Consider the following 20,069-nt stretch of genomic DNA (forward strand, 5'->3'; position numbering starts at 1 on the left):
CCCGAGGGCATCCTCCTACACCCTCCCTCCCTCCCTCTTGTCTCTCGCAGAAAATTATGTATGCATGCCAGCGTGGCAGCTCACGTCCTATATCTTGGACGCCCAACTCATCTCTGTCTGCCGACGACCTTTATGCAATTGCAGCAGGACACGATGCAAGCTCACGCCGCAGAGGGTCTGGAATGCGAAAGCGTACCGATACATGACAAGCCGTCCGTCTCGTCACTCAATTTGCAACAACCGACCACGACGAATTCCGTCATTTGCAGAATACGGGATCCGCGTTAGCCCGTAATGGTTGGTTGACTTGACTTTTTGCCCTTGGAGCAATTATTCTTTGCAAGATCCGCGCTGCAGCCCCGCCCTCGCAAATCGGAAGCGGGGTGCATTATTTTCACACGTCCATGCAATCCATGCAAAAGACTAGGAGTGAAAGGACTCAGTGGCATGGCAAGGAACATACTCTACCTCTTAAACCAGGTTACCCCAAAGGTTCCTCCCTCATCCACGGCAGTTGGAACCAAACTCTCAAAACCCTGGCACGACCTTTGCTTTGACATGTAGCCCACCCTTGGGCCTCGCCGTCACACCAAACCGTATCGCCAAATTCCCTCTGTCCGTCAACTTCTCATCTTGTAGCTCAAACTCAAAACGTCCCACCCATGCAGCCAGCAAACAGGCAAACTCAGATTTGGCAAACGTGGCGCCGATACAGCTCCTCGGGCCGTGCAGAAATGTCAATAACGCGTAATTGCTGCTCGCGCCACCACCGGCCGCGGCCCTGGCATCCCTCCCCTCCGTGACCAACCATCTCTCCGGGTTGAACTCTAGCGCATCGCTGCCCCAGAGCTTCTCGTCTACGTTGGTGGCCCAAGGGGCAAGGACCACGACTGTCCCTTTGGGGATGTGCTGGCCCTCGATGGTGGTATCCTCCGCCGCTTCTCTCGACGTTCGATGAACCGGGGGGAACACGCGGAGAACCTCGTTGCACACAGCGTTTAGGTACGGCAGCTTGTCGATGTCTGAGCTGGAGATGTCGACGGCCGAGTCCAGCGGGGGTAGGCTCTGGCGCACTTCGCGGCGTAACCGCGCCTGTACCTCGGGGTAGCACGACAGAACATACGTGGCCCAAGTCATTGCAGTGGCCGTGGTCTCATGGCCGGCTGCCAGAAAAGTCATGAGCTGATCGACGAGGCCGTCGTCGCTAAAGAAGCCGCTCTCCAAGGCGACGGAAAGAATGTCCACATCTGTGCGTTCTTTTTCGGCTGCCATCTTGCGCTTCTTGTCCCGTATGAGACGTTGACACGTGCGGCGGATAGTGCGGTTCGCTTCGGCAACGACGCTGCCACCCGCGGGGACCAGACGAGCCAGGCACTTGGGGAGCAGGGCTTGGAGCAATACTGCAGGTCGAGAGGCCACTGGCTGAGACATGAGGGACTTGTACGTCGTAGCAAGTGCATTGCTCGGATCCTGGATGCTGCCAAAGTCGACTCCTAGCCCTGCCACTCCGATAATGTCGAGGGTACTGCGGCTCGCCCAATCGAGGGCATCGAGCTGCGCGATGCCCTCGCCGTTTGCCGTAGCCGTCATGGCCTGCACGGATTCTCGCGCTTTCTTCCAGAAGACGGGGTACAGATTCTTCACATGACGAAAGGCGAATGCCGGCATCAAGTTCCGCCGCTGGGCCTTGTGGACTCCACCTTCGGTCAGGAGGATTCCCACCCCAATGACTGGCTCCAATAGCTTGCGAACGAAATCCGGTCGCTTGAACTGGTAGCTCTTGGTGACGAGGACCTCGGCCAGGCCCTTGCTGGACGTAATGAGGACTCGGTCACAGCCGAAGAGCCAGAAAAAGCGAAGTAGTCCTTGGTGGGGGATTGTTGAGGCCCTTGACAACATTTTTGAAACCAAAAAAAAAACGTCAGCAAAGCAAGCTTTCGGGAAGACACAGATTGAGCCTTGGCGGTCATATCAGCAGACCTTTTTATAGGAGCTCAAGGGATGATCGCGACTCACCATTCTCTTGTAGGTTCCTCCGTTCTCATAAGGAATATCCTTGCATGTCCAAACAACCAATGCGCTCCTTCAACCGTTGGTAGACTCCGCAACGGTGATGCATAGTGCGGATATACAAACACGGACCAAATGGCCCATACGAAACAGCTCGCCAGCCAAAATCCGGCAAAGGCCTCAGCTAGCATGACCTTTGACCTGACCATTTGCGCCGAGGCAAGCAAGATGCACCCGGCAAGGGAAAGCGCCGCGATTCTGCATTGCGTGGAGATCATGCCCACGGAACGCTTTGCACTAAACGGAGTCGACGGATGAGATGAGCTGGAGCCAAAAAATAAAAATAAAGATGAAAAAAATAAAATAAAAAATAAAGGGGACGCCAGATAGCAGAAGGGAAAGAGAAAGAAAAGGAAAAGGAAAAGGGGGTGTGTATACTTGAGGCCAGCGTGAAACCGATTGCTGTGGATGGGAACTCCGGTGTGATAATGCAGCAGGAAAAGGCAGGCCGGACAGGAACTGGATAATGGATGAAGAACGGCTGACAGCTTCACAGGTTCATGCCTGCCGATTCATGCGGATTGCAATGATCTCCCTTGGACAGAAAAGGGGGCCGAGGTCGTTGACGCCCGGATTTAGCGCACGACGAACCGCAGCCCTGGAGGGTTGCGGTGGCCGCTTACTCTTATCCCCACCGACTCCGTCAACGGGACTAGCGCGACCAATGAAAAGCAAACATCAATCGTGACCTAAACCGGAAAGAATGGGGAAAGGAAAAGGAAAAGAAGAGGAAAAGGACAGATGATTCAGCCGGTCCAGTCGGCATAACTCGACGTGCAATGACTCCAAATCTACGGAGAACCTGGGTTTGTGCCCCGGTCCGACGTCTGATGTCTCTTCCATTAAAGGCTTAGCTTCTTTTTACTGCGTGGAAATACGTGGAACGGGAGTACTCCGTACTGCGTGTGGACTGCCGCACGAGGCAAGTACATTAGGTACCCAACCCAGCCAGGGGGCAGGTAGCGTGCGCGTACTCCCAGTCCCAGGTATCGCACGCAGTACCTAATATACCTTATGTAATGTAGTAAGATATACAATACCCAATAAAGTCACACATTGTGTGGCGTGTCACTTTCGGTGCAACACCACGGCATCCGACAGGGGGATTCAAGGCCACACGGCCAAATCCTGGACGGGAGACTCATTCGTTGCTGAGGCTTTGCCAGATGGACCGTTTCCGACCCCTTGCTTGCTGGTGTTGGTGGCTCGGCTGGCCCGATGACTGGTTCCCCAATTCTTGGAGCCCAGGCCAAGTCAAGGGACCTTGATCGAATCAAAAGGTCGCCGTGGGGCCCAGCCAAACGAGCAGAGGCGATGCGATGACTCAAAAGACTCCCAACGATTTTCTACAACGTTGCTGTGTCTTCCTCCACGACGCAGCCATTTCTTCCCATGTGTAGCTGTTGCCTTTGGAAGCTGCCGGTCGAGCGAGATGCCCGCGACGAGTCGCCGCCGTCGCACATGGCAGCCGTGATATCCGACCCACGGCCGCGTCAGGTCAGCCGGCATCAACATGGGGCTCTGTGGACGTGACGAGGATGCCCGTTGGTACGGTCGGTACGTGCCCCAGCTTTGGCGTGAAGCCTGAACATATGTGTGTGTGTGTGCGAAAGAAAGGAGCTTTGCTGCACAAGTCGTCACAAGTCATTCCAGAACCGTGGTCCCCTCGACAGCCCAGGGCTGCCTGTTTGCGCTGACATCATTCCTCGTCGCACCGATTCGCGCGCCACATGCTCTCCACCTCGGCCACCACCTCGGCGCTTACGTCGCGCCAAATCTCGCCCGCAGCCAGCGCCTCCTCGTGCCTCTTCAAGGTTGCAATGTCGAAGCCATGTCCCGCCCAGACGCCTCGGCTGATCCGGCCGCCGGGGTCCTCCATCGAGATGGAAGGATCAGACGTCCAGCAGATGCGGCTCAGCACGGCGGTGCCGAGACCCTGGTGCTCGAGGAACGGGCCGCGGGGCGGCGAGCCGGGCGTCTGCTCGAAGCGATCGCCTCGCACCATCTCCTTGGCGGTCAGGTTGCGCAGGATCCAGACCTCGTCGGCGGGGTACAGGTCGTCCAACTTCATGTCGTACAGGCGGCTGGCTTTCCAGACGGACCAGCTGCTCAGGTCTCGGTAGAACTCCGCCATCGTCTCGTAGCGCAGGCGCCGGGTTAGCATGGCGTCCTCGTCGTCCTCGTCGTCCTCGTACCTGTCAACCCCCTCTATGAGTATCTCCAGCTTGGTTTTCTCGCCACATTTCGACCAGGCTCTTGTAGCAGGTTGGTTCGTCCTTGAACCTGCGGCTCACGGTTTCCCACAGCGTCGTTGGCTTCTCAACCGATGCGGTTTCGCCCGACTGGCTCGTCTGCTCGGCTTCTTCCTCGTCTCCCTCGCTTTGCCATTCGCAGTCCTCTTCGCCTCTTCGTCCGACTCTGCCTCGTCCCCTGATCCGCGGGCCTTCCTTAACAGCAAGTCTTGCTTTTCCTGGTCCGACTCGAACAATCCTGGAGGGTAGTGGTCATGCCTCATGTAATCCCCGACACCGAGCAGTCTCTTCCCGGCCCAGCGGCCCAGACAGCTCATGTAAAACTTCAGCATGCGGCTCCTTGCCATGTCCCAAAAGTATCGGCTCGTGACGCCCAGGCTGATAATGGTAGGCAGGCCATGGCTGCTGCAGTGATCGAAAATAACATGATGAACTTCGGGGGGGGGGGGCGCAGCCGATGCATGGCCCTGGGCCCCTTGTCTGGCAGCGGAACCTGGCAAGTTTGGTTGGCCCCATCAGCAATCGCGGGAATGAAAAAGGCCGGTTCGGCACGAGTTGCCTGACGTGTTGCTGCTGCAACCAACCCTCTTCGTGGCCCGGAGAGGGCTGATCGTCGTCCTGAATTTTCGCGCCACCAGGCTTCACTGGCACGGCAAGAAGTCTTTCCAGCTCTCTGGCCACGCCCGGACAGGGGAGAATTTTCCCCCAGTGTGGGATTGCACCCTAGTATGTAGTCTCTTCCGGCCATCCAGAGCGACTATTTCCCAGTACTGTCGCATGATGGGCAGTTCTCCGTCCGATACTGGGCTGAGGACAAGAAAAGAAGTTCAATATCCAACAGAACCAATTTTCCAGCGACCAAGCACTTTTTTTTTTTTTTTTTTTTTTTTTTTTTTTTTTCATCTTTCCGTGTAAGCAACACAGCAGCTTCATTAAAGCAGCTCGTTTAGTTTGCACCAATCAGGCGCCTGAGAGGAAGAAGGGGGGGGGAGGGGGGGGGAGGGGGAAGTTCACGTTCACTGGTGCACGAACTTTGCACTGCGGGCAGCTGCCGGCCATGAGTTTGTGAACCGTCAATCCAGGGAAAAAGAAAAAAAGAGTGGAGTCTTTTTAAAGTGATCTATGCTTCGATGCCGTGTCACGACGTCTTCGGTTCATTGGAGGATTTTCGGTGATGATCGGTGGTGCCCGCTGAAGACAGTTGACGTGCTTGACCGCTCGCCAATCCTCTGCATATCGCGAGGAATTTGAAGTTCTAATTACAGCCCGGCGACGACTTCTGCCGCAACACCGGGGCCTAGGACGATGAAGAGACAGACATGCAGCGACGAGGGACGGGTCAATGCCCACAACCTCGTTTTGTCTGTCGAGCATGGCTGCGAAAGGCACGGATTCACTTTCAGCTCATGACACTGGTCCCCTTGCAGGTTGGGTTCTCCGCGGTGGCGCCGCTCCACGCCACGCCTTCACGCTGCGCCGTAAACGTCAAACTCCCGCCATCTGCTGCTCCGTTGCAGGCTTAGAAAGGGAAAAGGAAAAAAGAAAGGAAAAGAAAGGAAAAGAAAAGGGGACCTCGGTCGGTGATCTACGCACGGTAGGCTAGGCGCGTCAAGGGGGGGGCCCAAAGGTTCCTTTATGCTTAAACCTTCAATGTCCCAGCTCCTGAGGGTCATGGTTCACGCCTTCGCCTACGACTGCATCCGTTTCCCGACAGACTACGAGCGGGCCAAGGTGCTCGGAATCGAACCTTTTAATACTTGTCCGTACTTGCATCATACGTCCAACATTTGCCGTGTAGTTTGCTGCCTCTGCATCACTTCGCTATCTCCTGTCTTCGCTGTCTACCATACGATCAAAAGATACGTGTACACAATCTATAATGAATTGCACAACGACCCTTCCATGCTTTATGCTGTTCCTGATAACAAAGATTCAACGCCATGCCATGGTCGTAATTATTTCCACATCTTCGCACGCCCCTGGAGCGCCAAACAACGCGGAAAAGAGATACCCAACTAGCTTGCTTACCCCAGCTTGGCCACGACAAACACAAGGAGATTTTCCGCGCGAACAAATAGAAGCCGAAAAAAAATGGGCAAACAAGGAAACGAATGCATGTGGGCTAGGAGGCTCCTCTAAAAGCCACTATAACAATCTTGGCCATGTCTCAAGACTGTTGTTCAAGACGATTTGCCAAAAGTGTTGATGGATAAAAAAGGAATAAAAGAAAAAAAAAATCGAAAGCGAAAGTCGAGAAACGAGAAAAAACAAAGCTGATGGTTGTCCTGATTTTGGGATTCATAAGCTCTGGATTGCACCCAGGGACTTTAACTGCCTGCATCCTGGATAGAACCGTAAATCCCAGGGCACCCCTTTGGACATGCTTGCCTCTACCATGGCCTATTCCTGCTTGGCCGTAGAGATGACGGCTGTGCCTCATCTGGTTGCTGATTTGCAGCCGCCCGACCGGACGGCAAGGATGTCTGGTCAGAGTCGACAGAGGTCCACATACTGGTAGTAGGACGTTGGGCATTCCTCGTTGTATGCGTCGAGCTTGACAAGCTCGGGTTTCGGATTGATGACCCATGCGCAATCACCGGAGCCTCCGGGTCAGTATTCCGAGTTTGTGTCCTGGTTGGGTTTGACGTTTCTGCTACAACCCGTCTCTCATTCAGCTCGTTCGCAGGCCTGGTTTGCGACCTTTGTTGAGGATAAGGTTGCGCAGCTCCGCTTAGTGCCGGGTACACGCTCCATGGACCTTCTGCCAGCATCAAGTTGCGAGACGCGGACTGAAGCAGGCTGGACGGTGACGAGTCGGGAACTGGGGTAGGACCGTTGCGGCGTTGGCGTGTTCTTCGTTGATCCTGACCAGCTGCGTCGTCATCCGGGGGCGATCGGCGTTCTGCAGGACGCACTGCTCGGGTGAATAACTCGTGGAGCTCCGACTCTGTCATCGGCCGAGTCGCTAGCCTTGTGAGTAACTCGTCGGTTATGCTACATTCGGTCAACTCCAAACATCTATTCAATTTATTGGCGGGGGGAGGGAACCTTCTCTCGCCGCGCCTGGGACGACAAAACATACCCAGCCGGTAGGGGCAAGCCCCGCATCCTCATCATGTTCATAAACGTCCTTGCTGATCCATAGGAGTGTTTTTGCTCCGATTGAAGTTTGTTTCGGCAATATGGGCAGCTGTCCGAATCCTCCAACCATTTCTTAATGCAGTGATCTCCGAAGACGTGCTTACACGCAGGTAGACGAAGAGGCGCTTCATTCACTCCTTCTGGACTAGCTACGCCATATGCATTGTAGCAAATAACACATACTAGATTCCCCCACAAGGCGTTAACAACAACAACAGCAAACTTGATGCGATACCCACACAGGCAGAGGTAGCTAAGGTGATGGGTGGACTCTTGCATGTAGTGTGACTCACTCTTCTCGTCGTTTGGCAAATCAGAGATGTCGACACTCTCCAGTGATTGCAAAGCCGCTTTGGAAGCCACCAACTTGCTAGACACGGCGCCGCGGAGCATTTGAATTTGGCGGGCTACGCTTTCATCCGAATGAATTGCTCCATGGGTGTTCCGGCGGTTCAGCCTCGGTGCCCGCGTTGGGCTGTCACCAAACGCATAGTCATTCGCCTCCTCCAACGACCGACTTGGGTCAGACCCCGATTGACGGGAGCCAGCGATCCTCCGGGCTCTAGCGTGAGGTTGTCGACGGCGTTCTGAAGCCGGAGAAGGAAGACCTGTAAAATCACGATATCCAAGCGAAGAAGCGGCTACGAGAAACTAGTCAGCGAACCATTAAAGGAGCTTGGGCACTGGCGTAGGGAGATTTTCCCAGGCGAAACGAAAAGCCCCGAGCATTGATATGGGGAATCTTCGAATGTTGATGTCGGGGTAGAACGCTCGGTGCTGGCTATGGGATCGCGAGCTTACATGACTGTGAACGATGCACTCTTTGGGAACTGGGTGACAGTAGCTGGCTGGCGCGGCGAGGCGAAGTTGGCGAAATAGGGTAGGAATGGCCCGTATTTGGGAAGCTGCTCGGACGTTCTGATTCATTGGACAGACGCTCGGAAAAGGCGAACCGAAGGGGAACGTGTGACTGTGCGTCCGAAGTAATACCTGGTGATGATGTCCAATCAACTGTTACAGGTGGCTGCAGCATGAAACCTCTTCCACCCGGATTCATACTTCCAAACCCTGCGACCGATGCTGAGTCACCGCTACTCGAATTCACCGCCGAAATATTCACGGGTAAGGGCACTGAGATGGCCGGCATTGGCTGCAAGGTTGAGGCCCAGTACACGGGTGATGCAGATAATCCGGGAGCAGAGTCGGAATTTTGCAAAGCTCGAAGGCCACGGTCGGGATGAGGTAGTGTACCAGGCTGGATCGGGAGCGGCGGCTGCACGGAATCCGGGGCTATCGAAGGCCGTCCAAAGGCATGTTGATGAGAATAGTAAACCGAACTCGAGGGCAACGGATGCTGTTGGTTCTGCCACGCTGACATGCGCGAGTGGTGGGATTGTATGAGCCAAGAGTTTGGAGAAGCTTGTACAGGAGCTCCGCCGGCAGAAAATCTCCGAGAGTTATTCGGGAGAAAATTCATCTGGTCCATTTTCCGGCTCGTTGTCGCTGGATAGTCCTCGTTCCCAGTGGCACTGGTGCCCGTAGGCCGTGACCGAACGCGCGAACAGCCAAGGGCGGAAGTTTGGCAGCCAGCGACACCGGTCCTTTATCACCAAAACCAGCGAGAGCACGAGGTGGCCGCCGGCTTGTTTAGAGCTGTGGCGACGGCTGTGGTGAGGCTCGCCGTGTTCGAAACGACGGTGTCCTCAATGACGCTTCCTTACTTCCTTGTCCCTTGTCCCCTGCGCTCTCTGGGTCCTGTTTCGTCGCAACAAGTACACTTGTTGATTGGCTGGGTTGGTTTTGTAAGCTCGGATGAAGCGGCGCCGGCATCAGGTCAGAGAGTAAACACGTAGAGGTGTGGCGAAGTGACGGAGAACAAAGATATCGAGTAAGAATGCGCAATCGCTGTCGGCAGAGACGTAACTAGGGGAGTGATACGAGCTAAATGATGGTAGATGACGGAGACAGGAGATTTTTTTTTTTTTTTTTGAGTATCGCAACGAATGGAGTTAGATGCCACGAGATTCAAAAAAAGGAATAGGTCGTATCAAGAGGATGAGCGAGCAGCGAGCGAGCGAGCAATAGGTTCGAACGGCAAGCGTGAGGCAGCAGCGAGGAGGGTTAGGGGGGGTGGTGCGTTGAGGATGGCTGGTTGGTACTGAAGTAGCCGGTACAGAACGTGGGCATCGGCAGCTATTGCCCTAAAATCAATCTCAGATGCGATGATTCAGAGAGGCTCGGGCCCCGATGGGGTTATCTTTGATGGTGATTAGCCTTGGGTGAAGGAGGGGTAAGGTATTGTCCGACATTCAACAGTTGCTGCTTCCTTTCTTCTCTGAAGTCTCGACTCGGGCGCTGGTCACATGTGTGGGAGGGAAACTCGGGACACAGCGGAGACGGGAAAGGGAAGAGCGTAGGTCGGTCGATCCTTGGTGAAAGGGAACCCGGTTGAATAACGACTTGTCCCTCAGCCCGCCGCCCGAGTCATGGGTGAGGAAGGATTGACGTTCTTGCACAAGTCGGCAGCGCCAAAAGAGTACGGGCAAGAGGACGACAACAAAAGAAGCTCAAGTGGCGAGCGGAAGAGGCGGGGACGATGGAAGAAGGCGGGTGTCTGAAGACGGAAGAGATCAGTGGAACTGAGTTGGTTTCGTCGGACGAGCCAGCCTGAGGTGAGGCACGAGCGTAGCGAACGCGACTCTGGAGCTTATTGTGCCAGTACTGTGCCGAGTATGTCCAAGCACTACAGGTGGAGGCGAGAGCCTATAAGCCTGGTTGAGTTGGACGGCGAAGGAAGAGGCGGGTGCTAAAAGACACAAGCCCATAGAATCAGCCAGCAGGTGGTGGTGATTCAACCAAGGACGGACGACATGGACGGAGTGGCCAACGAGCACACACACACACACACACACACACACACACAAGACCACAGCTTCAAGAGAAGACACGGGCACTGGCACGGGGGAGGAGAGGAGGAGAGAGGAGGAGAGAGGAGGAGAGGAGGAGAGGAGGAGAGGAGGAGGAGGAGGAGGAGGAGGAGGAGAGAAGCTAGGGCATCAACTGGTGCGTGTGCGTGTGCTTGTGTGCGTGCGTGTGCGAGTTGAGTCAATCGGATGGGTGAGTTTGGCAGTGAGGCGTAGGCCTAGGCCTAGGAGGCATGGAAGGGGAGACTATTAAGAAGTGCGGCAAAAGAGACATGGAGTCATGAAGGGGCAAAAGGCACCAGACGAGTTGGCCGGCGGTGGTAAAGGGCGGCGCAATAGCAAGCTTCCGTGCTAAGAGGGGTGTAAAGGCTCGTGCTGCCAAACAAGTGATGTGGTCATTGACGGATTGGAGGGGTTCGGCCGCTGGAATAGTCTGCAGAGACAAGCAAAGCAGCCTGGCGCAGGAGGGCAATCAATGAATGAATCAAAGGAGGAGGCAAAAGGCGGCGGCGGCCGAGAACGGGACACTTTTGGGGGGGGGGGGTGTGCAAGGATGGAAGTCAGAAGATTAATTGAACCAGCGTTGGGTTGCGGACATGATGGGGACGCACGTACGATATTATCCGCCAGGCGGCGCCAGTCGACGCCAGTTGACACATCAGAACTTGTGGTGGTGGATGATGGATGATGCGAGCAAACGATGGGCAGAGGCGAGGCAGCCGATCCGTCGTACGTACCGGGTAGTGCGGGTACCGAGTACCGGCTAGCAGAAAGCAGGTAATAGGGTAATAGGTAATACCAGACCAGACCAGACCAGACGGAACCCGGTGGGGTGTCGAATGTTGAAATGGGGCATATGAGGGATGGGCAAGGCTTGATTGCGGGACATCGGGACATCATCCTCAGTGTGAGTCAATCTCTTGTTGCCTTAGTCACAGTCAGCCATGGCATGCCCTGCCGCCAATGCGCATCCCTGGGGCCCGCATTTCCAAGTGGCCGACTCCGATGGGAAGGAAGAAAGGAACATTGAAGGAGTGAAGCTTGAGTGAAGCTTTCATATTGCGCTCTGAAAAAGTTGGAACAGATGGAATGGAACGGAGCCAGCAGGAAGTTACCAGACGGTCCCCCAGTCTTTTTCGGGGAGCCAAGTACGGACTACCTCGGGAAGGAGCGGCCTGCCATGGGACCACCGACCTTACCTCCAGGTCCTCAGGGTACTGTAGGTACCTGGTACTTGGTAGGGTGTACTTCAATGGCTGGTAAAAGAATCCTAGGGAAGCATTGACCCAACCAAGGTGAAGCCATCAATCAGTGTTGTTGCATGGCCCTGGTTCCGGTTCAATAACACGACCCAGGGGCTCTCACGGTATCAGAGGCGCATGCAACCAGGCAACTCAGTACGTACGGAGTAGTCCAGGCAGTTTGATGGCGGCAGAGGGGCCCGCACGACAGGGGCCAGTTGCGTGCGACATGGCTCAAAGGTTCGGCGGGGGCCCAGCCAGCTCAAGGTTGGCGCAACGAGAGAGCCTGGGCTGGGCTGGTCTTTGCGTTGACCAACGCAGACGGACCAGGCAAAGAGCGCACAGCGCCGTGGCTGCGACTCGAGGCGGGCACGACCAGCTGCCTCAAGGCAGGGCGTGGCAATTGGCATCAATCCCAAGGCCAGGGTAATCAATCCATGATTGATTGGTGCTGGAGGCGGCCGTGTCGTCCGAGACGGCGGCGCAGAGCGGGGGGATGGATGCAAAAGGTGGTGGCCAAAGAAAAAAAAAAAAAAAAAAAAAAAAAAAAAAAAAAGGGGTGGAAAAGAAGAAAGGCCGAGAGGGAGAAGGAAGTGAGGAGGAAGGAGCGGACGTGGTGCGGTACGGAAACGGATGGATGGGGGATCAATCCAAACGAGCCGTCTGGACTCTGGAGTACAGGTTGCTTGGCGAGATGGTAGCATAGATACCAACCAGGTACCTAACATAACATACCAAGGTATATGTACATACCCAAGGTAAGTGTGCGCTACAAACACGCTAGGTCCGGCTGCGCCGATGTGACCAAGGCCGACGTGACCAAGGCCGGCGTGACCAAGGCCGACGACAAGGAGAGCAGCAAAGTCAGATGTAGATGTAGCAATAGTTACCATGGCTGTTTGGAACAACATGTCATCGATGATGCATGAATGCGATGGCTTGTGTAATCATGGCAAAATGACGGACGGACGGGCGGACGGACGGACGGACGGACGGACGGACATTGGGAACGGCTCTTGAGACTCTGAACCAGAGACGCACGGCCAGACGCAATTGCGCACGGCGGCACAGTGCCATGTGCGACGCAGCAGCTACGTGCGCACAGTGTATGCGTCGGTCGTCCCAAGTCGAAAGTCTTGGACTGGGCCATGGATTACGACAGACCGACGACCGAAGCAAGACAGCAAGACAGCAAGACAGCAAGACAGCAAGACAGCAAGACAGCAAGACAGCAAGACAGCAAGACAGCAAGACAGCAAGACAGCAAGACAGCAAGACAGCAAGACAGCAAGACAGCAAGACAGCAAGGCAGCAAGGCAGCAGACAGCAAGACAGCAGACAGCAGACGGTAGACGGTAGACGAGCCGTTTTCAACCGGGCCACGAGCTAGTAGCTTTTATCATCCAAAAGAGAGTAGCGAGCAGCGAGCAGCGAGCAGCTCGTTCGCCACCCGCCCTGACGTTACGTTCCCCGCCGTAGCAGGCGGCCAGGCAGCTGCGCCGCGGCTTGCTTGGGGGTGTTGGCTTCCCAGACGGTATGGTATGCAGGAACAAGGCGTCTTGTGCTGGTAGGATATCGGGCTGAACATGCGTGTGTAATGGGCGACTCATGAGGTGAACAAAAAGATGCACAACCGAATCTACCTTTGCATCTTTGGCTGTGCTGGCAATGCCTCTCGAGACATGGATTCACACAAAAGTCCAGTATGGGAACTTGGGCGTGCTGCTGAAAAATGCAACAGGGGCACCTGGGATTTGCAACCAAAGATGCAGGTCATCTATCAACATCAACATCAGCATCAACAACATCGACAACATCGACATTGAAATCGACATCGACATCAACAACAACAACGGCCGACGGCGTCGCATACATGGCCTCGACGCCAAGCTTCAATCGTCCCGGGGAGCGCTTCCGCGTCTATTCCCCGTGCACAGCACCGCAGCCGGGGTTGAACGAGGCCATGCAAACTGCAATGCTCCCCATCAGCCGTTGTAGTGGTCGGGACGGAAGACAACGTACTGTCTGGTAGCACCCATGCAGCGCGCGCGCAAGGGGAGCGGGCTAGCGGTTGCGGCCAAGACGGCCAAGACGGCCAAGATTAATTGGGCTCGGGCGACAAAGTCCTGTCCGATGCGGCGCAGGCATGACGTGGGAAGATGGCACGGAGCGAAGAGACGGACGAGGCAGGAAGACGGGCTTTCCTTTGGGGGATTTGTATGTATAAATGGGCGACCACCCGTTCCAGTTTGTTTCAATTCTTCTCGATTCTTTGGTTGTTTTTTTTTTTTTCTTTTATTTATTTATTTACTCATTTTTAAAAAAGGTGCCCCCCTCCCCTCGGGTCCTTTTGCATTGAGCTTCTTGGCACGGTTCGGCGGCTTATGTAGCATTGCGCCAGACAGCCGGACAGCCAGCCAGTCCAGCAGCAGACATTGATGACATGGACGACCAGCTTCACCAATTGCTTTCGCAGTCAACGTCACTCGCTAAGCTGGCGGGGTGGGGGGGGAGGGGGGGGGCTGGGCTTTTGCGCCGAGGTTTAAGTGATGCAAGAAGCCCATCCATGACTGCGGGTCGTCCTCGTACAGTAGCCATGCAGACAAATGGACTTGTTAATAAAGTGATGAGCCGCCTCTTTCTTCCTCTCTTCTCCTCTTCCCCCGCCCGAGGGCCGCGGGCAGCGAGCGAGTGGAGTGGCGTAGGAGTCGTCAATCCTTTCCTTTCCTTTCTTTTCTTTTTCCCACCCCTTTTGGGCCCCCCCGTTGACCGGTGCCGTCGGAATGACCAATCGCTCCAGGATGCGACGAGTGCGAATCCGCCGGGGGGGGGGGATGATGTTGAGAAAGGTCTCCGGCATTTGCCCGTCAACTGGTCGACTTGTCCAAAGTAAAACGTCACTGGTCTGGCCCGTGGCCGTCGTGACTTGGGCTGGTACTGGGCTGGTACTGGGCTCGTTCTGAACTGTACCGGACACGTGCCCAGCCAGCTCAACCAAGGTTCGAGGACTTTCCCCCCCCGGTCAGCCCCAGAGCTTGCTAAGGTAAAAAATACCTGTCATGTATCCGTTTCCAAGGTGTGTGCGCACAGTAATACGCATTGCCGGACCCGGATTCTTTTCATCTGCCTCGTGGGGAAAGGGTACGTAAACGTAACAAGCGGCATGTAGGCCCGGATGCTTGTTGCTTGCCCGTCCGTCGCGTGGTTACGTGAATAAGGATAGGCACCTACCTGGTATGTAGGCTTCCTCGCTGTATCGTCTTGAATGCTGGATGCAAACTGCTAGGCCGTGTCAACATTGAACTGGTAGACTGTGCCATGTGTCAGTCAACTGCTCGCTGTCTGGTGTGGTGTGGTGTGGTGTGGTGTGGTGGTTTCTGGGCACGTCGCTGGCACAGCCCGCACTCGCACTGTTCAGGACTGTACGACGCCTGGGCGGCCCTTGCTGGCTTGACTGACTGACTGTACGTGGCCTGATAACCCCCCGCGCCTCGGTCGTGGTTACTGACATTATCCAAGCCAACAACAAGCATCAAATTGGATGCCGTGTTGATGCCGTGTTGGTGCCGAGTTGATGCCGTGTCCCAAGTTCAACCAGTCCCGCTTGCAAACCAGCTCGTCTCGTCATTGGAGCTCTCTCTGGCAGCGGCCGATTCCCACCCTCTTCATCGTCATCGTCATCGTCATCGTCATCGTCATCGTCATCGCCGTCGCCGTCGCCCATCTCCTCTATTTGTCTGCCCCACGCTTCACTACAATAGAAACCCGCCCTCCAGCGCACGATGAATTCGATACGCCCTGGACCGGATGGGAGCCCCAAAGAAACGCTTTGGGAAAAAAAAAAAATTGAGGCCTCGACAACTCTTCCGCTCACGCGACTCCGCTCTGCGGTGGCGCTCGGGCACACGCGCAGCGACAGCTCAACTCTTGCTGATGCCAGCCAGCACCCGCTTGAGCGTGCCCGTGCCAGCGTGTGCGTGGGGGTTTGTGCTTGCTTTGAACAGCTCTTGCCCAAGTGCCAGGCGACGATGATTCCAGTCATCAACAGCCAAACCCTAGCACTGTCGCCAGCGGGCAATCGACAGCGACAGCGGGCAATCGACAGCGACAGCGACAGCGACAGCGACAGCGACGTGACGCGACGTAACGGTCGCCCCCCTTGATCCTCCGTCTTCAACTCAAACGGCCCAGTCACCGTGCCATGGCTCCAGGGGGAATAGAGAACAATGGCCCTCTCCCCAGCGGACCAGTTATTGTCCTTGCCAGCCAGGGGAAGGAGCAAGGCGGCCTCTCGTATTCTTGTGGTGTGTGTTTTTTTTGTGAATTTTTTTTTTGTGAACGCCGTCATTGGCACATGGACTGTGAAAAAAAAAAAAAAAAAAAAAAAAAAAAAAAAGTCAATCGCCTGGCCATTGTTTCCCATGCCGTCTTCGGACCCATGCCATCCGACCACGGATATGGCTTCGCGCGTCGGCCCCAAATCCAAAGTAGAAAATGCGTCTCCAACCCGCCCCGGGACTTGCCTTTCCAGCCACGATATGATGGCTGAATTCCGTCCTCCGGGCATGGTCCCGGTCCCACAGGGAAAATTTACCTCGTCTTCAAATGCCCTGCGTTGCTGACTGGAAGGCGGGCATCATTTCTTCACCCACCGACCGGGGGATTGTCTCGGCCAGTCTCGTGTGAATGGACTCGTGTGGAAAGCCGAGGTGAACTCAGCTGTTGCTGTGCCCAGATTGGCTGCGCGACGTAGGGCGGACACATGGTAGTCCAAAGGGTGCCAGCTAGTGCTTGCAGTCATGGTTCGCAGGAAGCAAATACACCTTCGCAGTAGCATATAATCCTGTGCATCTCAACACACCATCCTTCGCGGCCCTTCCATAAAACGTTTCCCCACACAGCACCTTCTATTCACCCAGCGAAGCCGGGTTGCGCGCAGGGGGGGGAGATGACGAACCGTCATTTCTTCACCAAGCGATACTTGCCCCCCGATAGCTCCAGCACACCCTCCGAAATCTTGTCCCCCAGAAACTCCTGCAACTCCTCGTTGCCCCAGGAACACCCGTCGGCTATGAGCATCTTCATCATCATGGCTATCTGCCCCAACGGCATGGCTGGGCCCGAGTTTGTCAACATGCCCACGATGAACTGCCAGTATACTCTTCTCCGCTCCTGCTCCTTTGGATCAATCCTCGTCCTTCGGCTGGACAGCGGCCCGGCGTCTTCTCCGCCGGCTACCGAAGCTGCATCTCCCCTTGCATCCGTCGCCGTTTCCCCGTCCTGCACCCTCTCGAGGACCACGTAGGTTTGGTTGCCGGCATCCTTGAGAACACTCTTTGAGATCCAGAATCGCAGGGCCGAGTCCAGCAGGTCCTCGTCAATCATCAGCTTTTGCCACAATTCGGCCAATGTGTGCTGCTTGGGGCCAGCTTGGCTGCCGTCGTCGCTCTGAAACGCGTAAATGACGGCCGCCTCGTACGTCTTGCATTCCAGCTCGATGGATCGGTCTTGCAGGTTGAGCTGAACCGTTGCTGATCCGATGTGGTCCAGCCAAGTCAGTTTTCGAGACGTCTTCAGGCGCTCAAACCCAGCCTCGTACTGGGCCTGAACTTCCGCAACAGGAGCAGGCACGGTGAAGGGTTCCCTCGGCAGACTCGGCCAGAAGAGGCGCGAGAGGATCTTGGCATGATACTTGTCGCAACTCTCGACGTGGCCGCGGCTACCCCGTAGGCTCTTGCGTAGCAGAGCGTCCACGCGCCTCGAGTCGTAAATGTCCTTGACCATCACGTCGCAGTTCTGGAGAGCACTGTCGCCGAATCGTCTCTTCAGCAGGGACAGGACCTTGATCTCTTGCTGAAACCCAGCTTGGTTGGAAAGCAGCCGTTCTGCCATGATGGACTGAAATTCCTTGATGAAAATCTCTTGCGAGCCCAGTGCGCTGATGAGCGTGCCAATGACGTCTTCGGTCTTGGGCCTCTTGTAGTTGGGCCCCGCGTCGACGGGGTCGGGGACCCAGCTCATGTCGTCCCAGTCAAGGTCGTCTTCATCAACATGTGCACGCTGCTGCTGCTGCTGCTGCTGCTGCTGCTGCTCCGATGCTTCATTCAGCAAGACGCCCAGTTCCACGAGTTGCGTCCTTGCGTCGTTCGTGCTTGTGCCGGCGGGGTTGGATAGCAGGCCCGTGACCACGATTCGTATTGCATCGTCTCGCTGACATAGATAGAGCTGCAGAGCGTGCGCCACTCGATCGAGCAGGACTTTTGAAGCGTCCAGTTGATGGAACGTCTTGATCATGGAGATGTACGTCTGCAGTATGTTGAGCGTCGACCTCCCGGGATGCAACAGCCTCTTCTGCACAGAAGCCGAGAATGTGTCGGTCAGCTGCAGCCGCCGTTGAGGCGTTGCCACGGCACACCGGAGATCTTCCAAGCCTCCTTTGCTCCTGGGCCAGTCGAGCACGATATCGAACAGCTCTTGCATCCGCAGCGAAGCCAGTCTCCCGACGGCGATTTCTCGCCATTGCTGAACATGAGCCCGGGCGACTTGACCACCAAGCCGGCTGAATACCTCGGCAGCCAGGCGGGCGTAATGATTCTCAACCCAGTCGCATAGGTGTGCCATGCAGCCAGACGAAGAATCCGCATCCACCTTTCCGTCCGAGTCCAGCGCGGTCCATACGCCAGCGTAAGTCTGCTGTATAAACTCGCCCATGCACGTGTCCATGACCTCGGCAAACAGGACGTGGAGTCTGTCCCCCCCCAAGCCAACGTTGTTCAACGACTCCAAGAGGCTCAGCAATTCTTCCCGTGCAGCAGGCACTCGACGCTCGTCATCGCCTTGCCATCGGCCAGACCCTGCTGCTGTGCTGCACCGGCTGGACGCCAGAATCGCGGCCAGCAGACGGTACACGACTCCGCGCAGGGCTTCTACCAGGCCCCTAGCCCATGAGTTTCCGATGATGGCATGCAGGTCACGGCTGAACCTGTCCCTGGCGAGCTGTCCCGCGGCCTGGTCTCGGATGCCTCGCACAACAACATGCAAGCCGTAGAGATACTGACGATGGGCCGCTTCCAAAGTTTGCACACTGCTCAGTAACACTTGCGCGTGATGGTCTTGTGCTGCGCAGGCGGCCAGCAAGGGCAGAACGTGATGCATAAAGTGCTGGCGCACCTGCTGGGTGTGCCACTGCAGGATGTCCTCGGTGTGGTTGGCGCAAGGCACGCTGAGGTGGGCGTCTAGCACCAGAGCTAAGCTCTCGCGGAACGACGAGTCGTCACCCCGAGAGTCCGGGGCGGCTGTGCCAAAGGAGTCCTCGACGGCGACGGAGCTCGGAAGCTGGATCTTTGACGTGACAGCATGCCACGCCCTGTCCCAGCGAACTTGATCACCAGCCGGCTGCAAGGATGGGGTGTTGGCGTCGCTGACGGCGGCGGTCGACGCAAGTGGTCCACCAAAAAGCTCCCCGGGCGCCGTCGAGACCAGCAGGGGCGTGGGCTGCGAGACGTCAATCGGGAAGACGGACCGCAAGACCTTGTTCTTACGGGCGCGAACTCTCGAGGCCGTCATCGTCATGGTCACTGCAACTGCGTGTCCTCCCAGCCAGCATCGCGTTTCCTCTGCGACGGCAGAGCATCAGCTTTGCCGTGCCGTCGTCTTTGCCAGAGCCTTCCCTTACTTTTGGGCTTTTTTGCTCTTTAAGCGTGTGCCAGCGGCAGAAGCCCCAACCGGTGAAAGCAGAAGCAGCTGAAAACTAAAGGAAGCAGGTGGATTTTTGTCCCGGAATTTTGGCGGCTTTGACGCAAGATGTTGCTGGTGCATGATGTTGTGGTCATCGATCGATTCAGGTTCAGGCAACTCAGAAGTGGGTGGGGGGTGATGATGATGAGGTAAGCCAAGTATGTATGTAGGTAGGAAGGTGATAGGTGGTGATTGGTGAAGAAGTCTGGGTTGGGTGGCGGCACTGGGTTGTTGTGGAGCCAGACTTCGTCGTCGCTTAGCCGCGTCTTGTCATCTCTCGTTGGCGCTTTCTCATTGTGGCGAAGACAAAAGGCAAGCAGGCGACACTCTCTTGACTTCTGGCTACCAGCCAGACCTCTAGAAACTCTGCACCTCCTCCGGAAGCACCCAGTGGCGTCTTCGATCTGCGACACCCTCGGCTTACCCTTGCTTGCCTTGCCACTTCATTCGCAGCAGCATCACATCACGTCACGTAGATTACGACGATAACGGCAACATGCGCATGCCAGACTTTACGGACGGCACGGGAACGCACCCCGAAATCCGCATTCCGACGACGCAGGTAAAGCAGGTGCCTGCCCACCTGCGACGTAGGAGGTGGGAGGTATTCTGACGTTCACCGAAACATGCACCAACTGAGTATATGCTCTTGTACGTTTGCGGACGCTTTGCTTGGAAGGCCATATATTGGCCCAGGCGTCGCC

General features: G+C 55.9%; 6 protein-coding genes across 6 annotated transcripts; 2 read left to right on the top strand and 4 right to left on the bottom strand.

Moving 5' to 3' along the window:
* Window positions 1–528: 528 nt before the first annotated feature.
* Window positions 529–1,899, bottom strand: UV8b_02588 (uncharacterized protein; the record flags this gene model as incomplete). The annotated part of the gene is made up of 1 exon (XM_043140086.1): window positions 529–1,899. One exon carries the CDS (start codon window positions 1,897–1,899, stop codon window positions 529–531), a length of 1,371 nt encoding a protein of 456 aa, XP_042996020.1.
* A 1,870-nt stretch (window positions 1,900–3,769) lies between these two features.
* UV8b_02589 (uncharacterized protein) lies at window positions 3,770–4,669 on the bottom strand (the record flags this gene model as incomplete). The annotated part of the gene is made up of 2 exons (XM_043140087.1): window positions 3,770–4,353; window positions 4,414–4,669. The coding sequence occupies 2 exons, from the start codon at window positions 4,667–4,669 to the stop codon at window positions 3,770–3,772; spliced, it is 840 nt and encodes a 279-aa protein (XP_042996021.1).
* A 2,053-nt stretch (window positions 4,670–6,722) lies between these two features.
* On the bottom strand, window positions 6,723–8,949 carry UV8b_02590 (uncharacterized protein; the record flags this gene model as incomplete). The annotated part of the gene is made up of 5 exons (XM_043140088.1): window positions 6,723–6,751; window positions 6,835–7,316; window positions 7,405–7,645; window positions 7,757–8,104; window positions 8,265–8,949. The coding sequence occupies 5 exons, from the start codon at window positions 8,947–8,949 to the stop codon at window positions 6,723–6,725; spliced, it is 1,785 nt and encodes a 594-aa protein (XP_042996022.1).
* Window positions 8,950–12,703: 3,754 nt separating this feature from the next.
* UV8b_02591 (uncharacterized protein) lies at window positions 12,704–13,018 on the top strand (the record flags this gene model as incomplete). The annotated part of the gene is made up of 1 exon (XM_043140089.1): window positions 12,704–13,018. The coding sequence occupies one exon, from the start codon at window positions 12,704–12,706 to the stop codon at window positions 13,016–13,018; it is 315 nt and encodes a 104-aa protein (XP_042996023.1).
* Window positions 13,019–13,360: 342 nt separating this feature from the next.
* Window positions 13,361–13,660, top strand: UV8b_02592 (uncharacterized protein; the record flags this gene model as incomplete). The annotated part of the gene is made up of 1 exon (XM_043140090.1): window positions 13,361–13,660. One exon carries the CDS (start codon window positions 13,361–13,363, stop codon window positions 13,658–13,660), a length of 300 nt encoding a protein of 99 aa, XP_042996024.1.
* Window positions 13,661–16,587: 2,927 nt separating this feature from the next.
* UV8b_02593 (uncharacterized protein) lies at window positions 16,588–19,200 on the bottom strand (the record flags this gene model as incomplete). The annotated part of the gene is made up of 1 exon (XM_043140091.1): window positions 16,588–19,200. One exon carries the CDS (start codon window positions 19,198–19,200, stop codon window positions 16,588–16,590), a length of 2,613 nt encoding a protein of 870 aa, XP_042996025.1.
* Between the last annotated feature and the right edge of the window lie 869 nt (window positions 19,201–20,069).

This window comes from Ustilaginoidea virens, chromosome 2 (assembly GCF_000687475.1).
Source record: "Ustilaginoidea virens chromosome 2, complete sequence".
NCBI lineage: Eukaryota > Fungi > Ascomycota > Sordariomycetes > Hypocreales > Clavicipitaceae > Ustilaginoidea > Ustilaginoidea virens.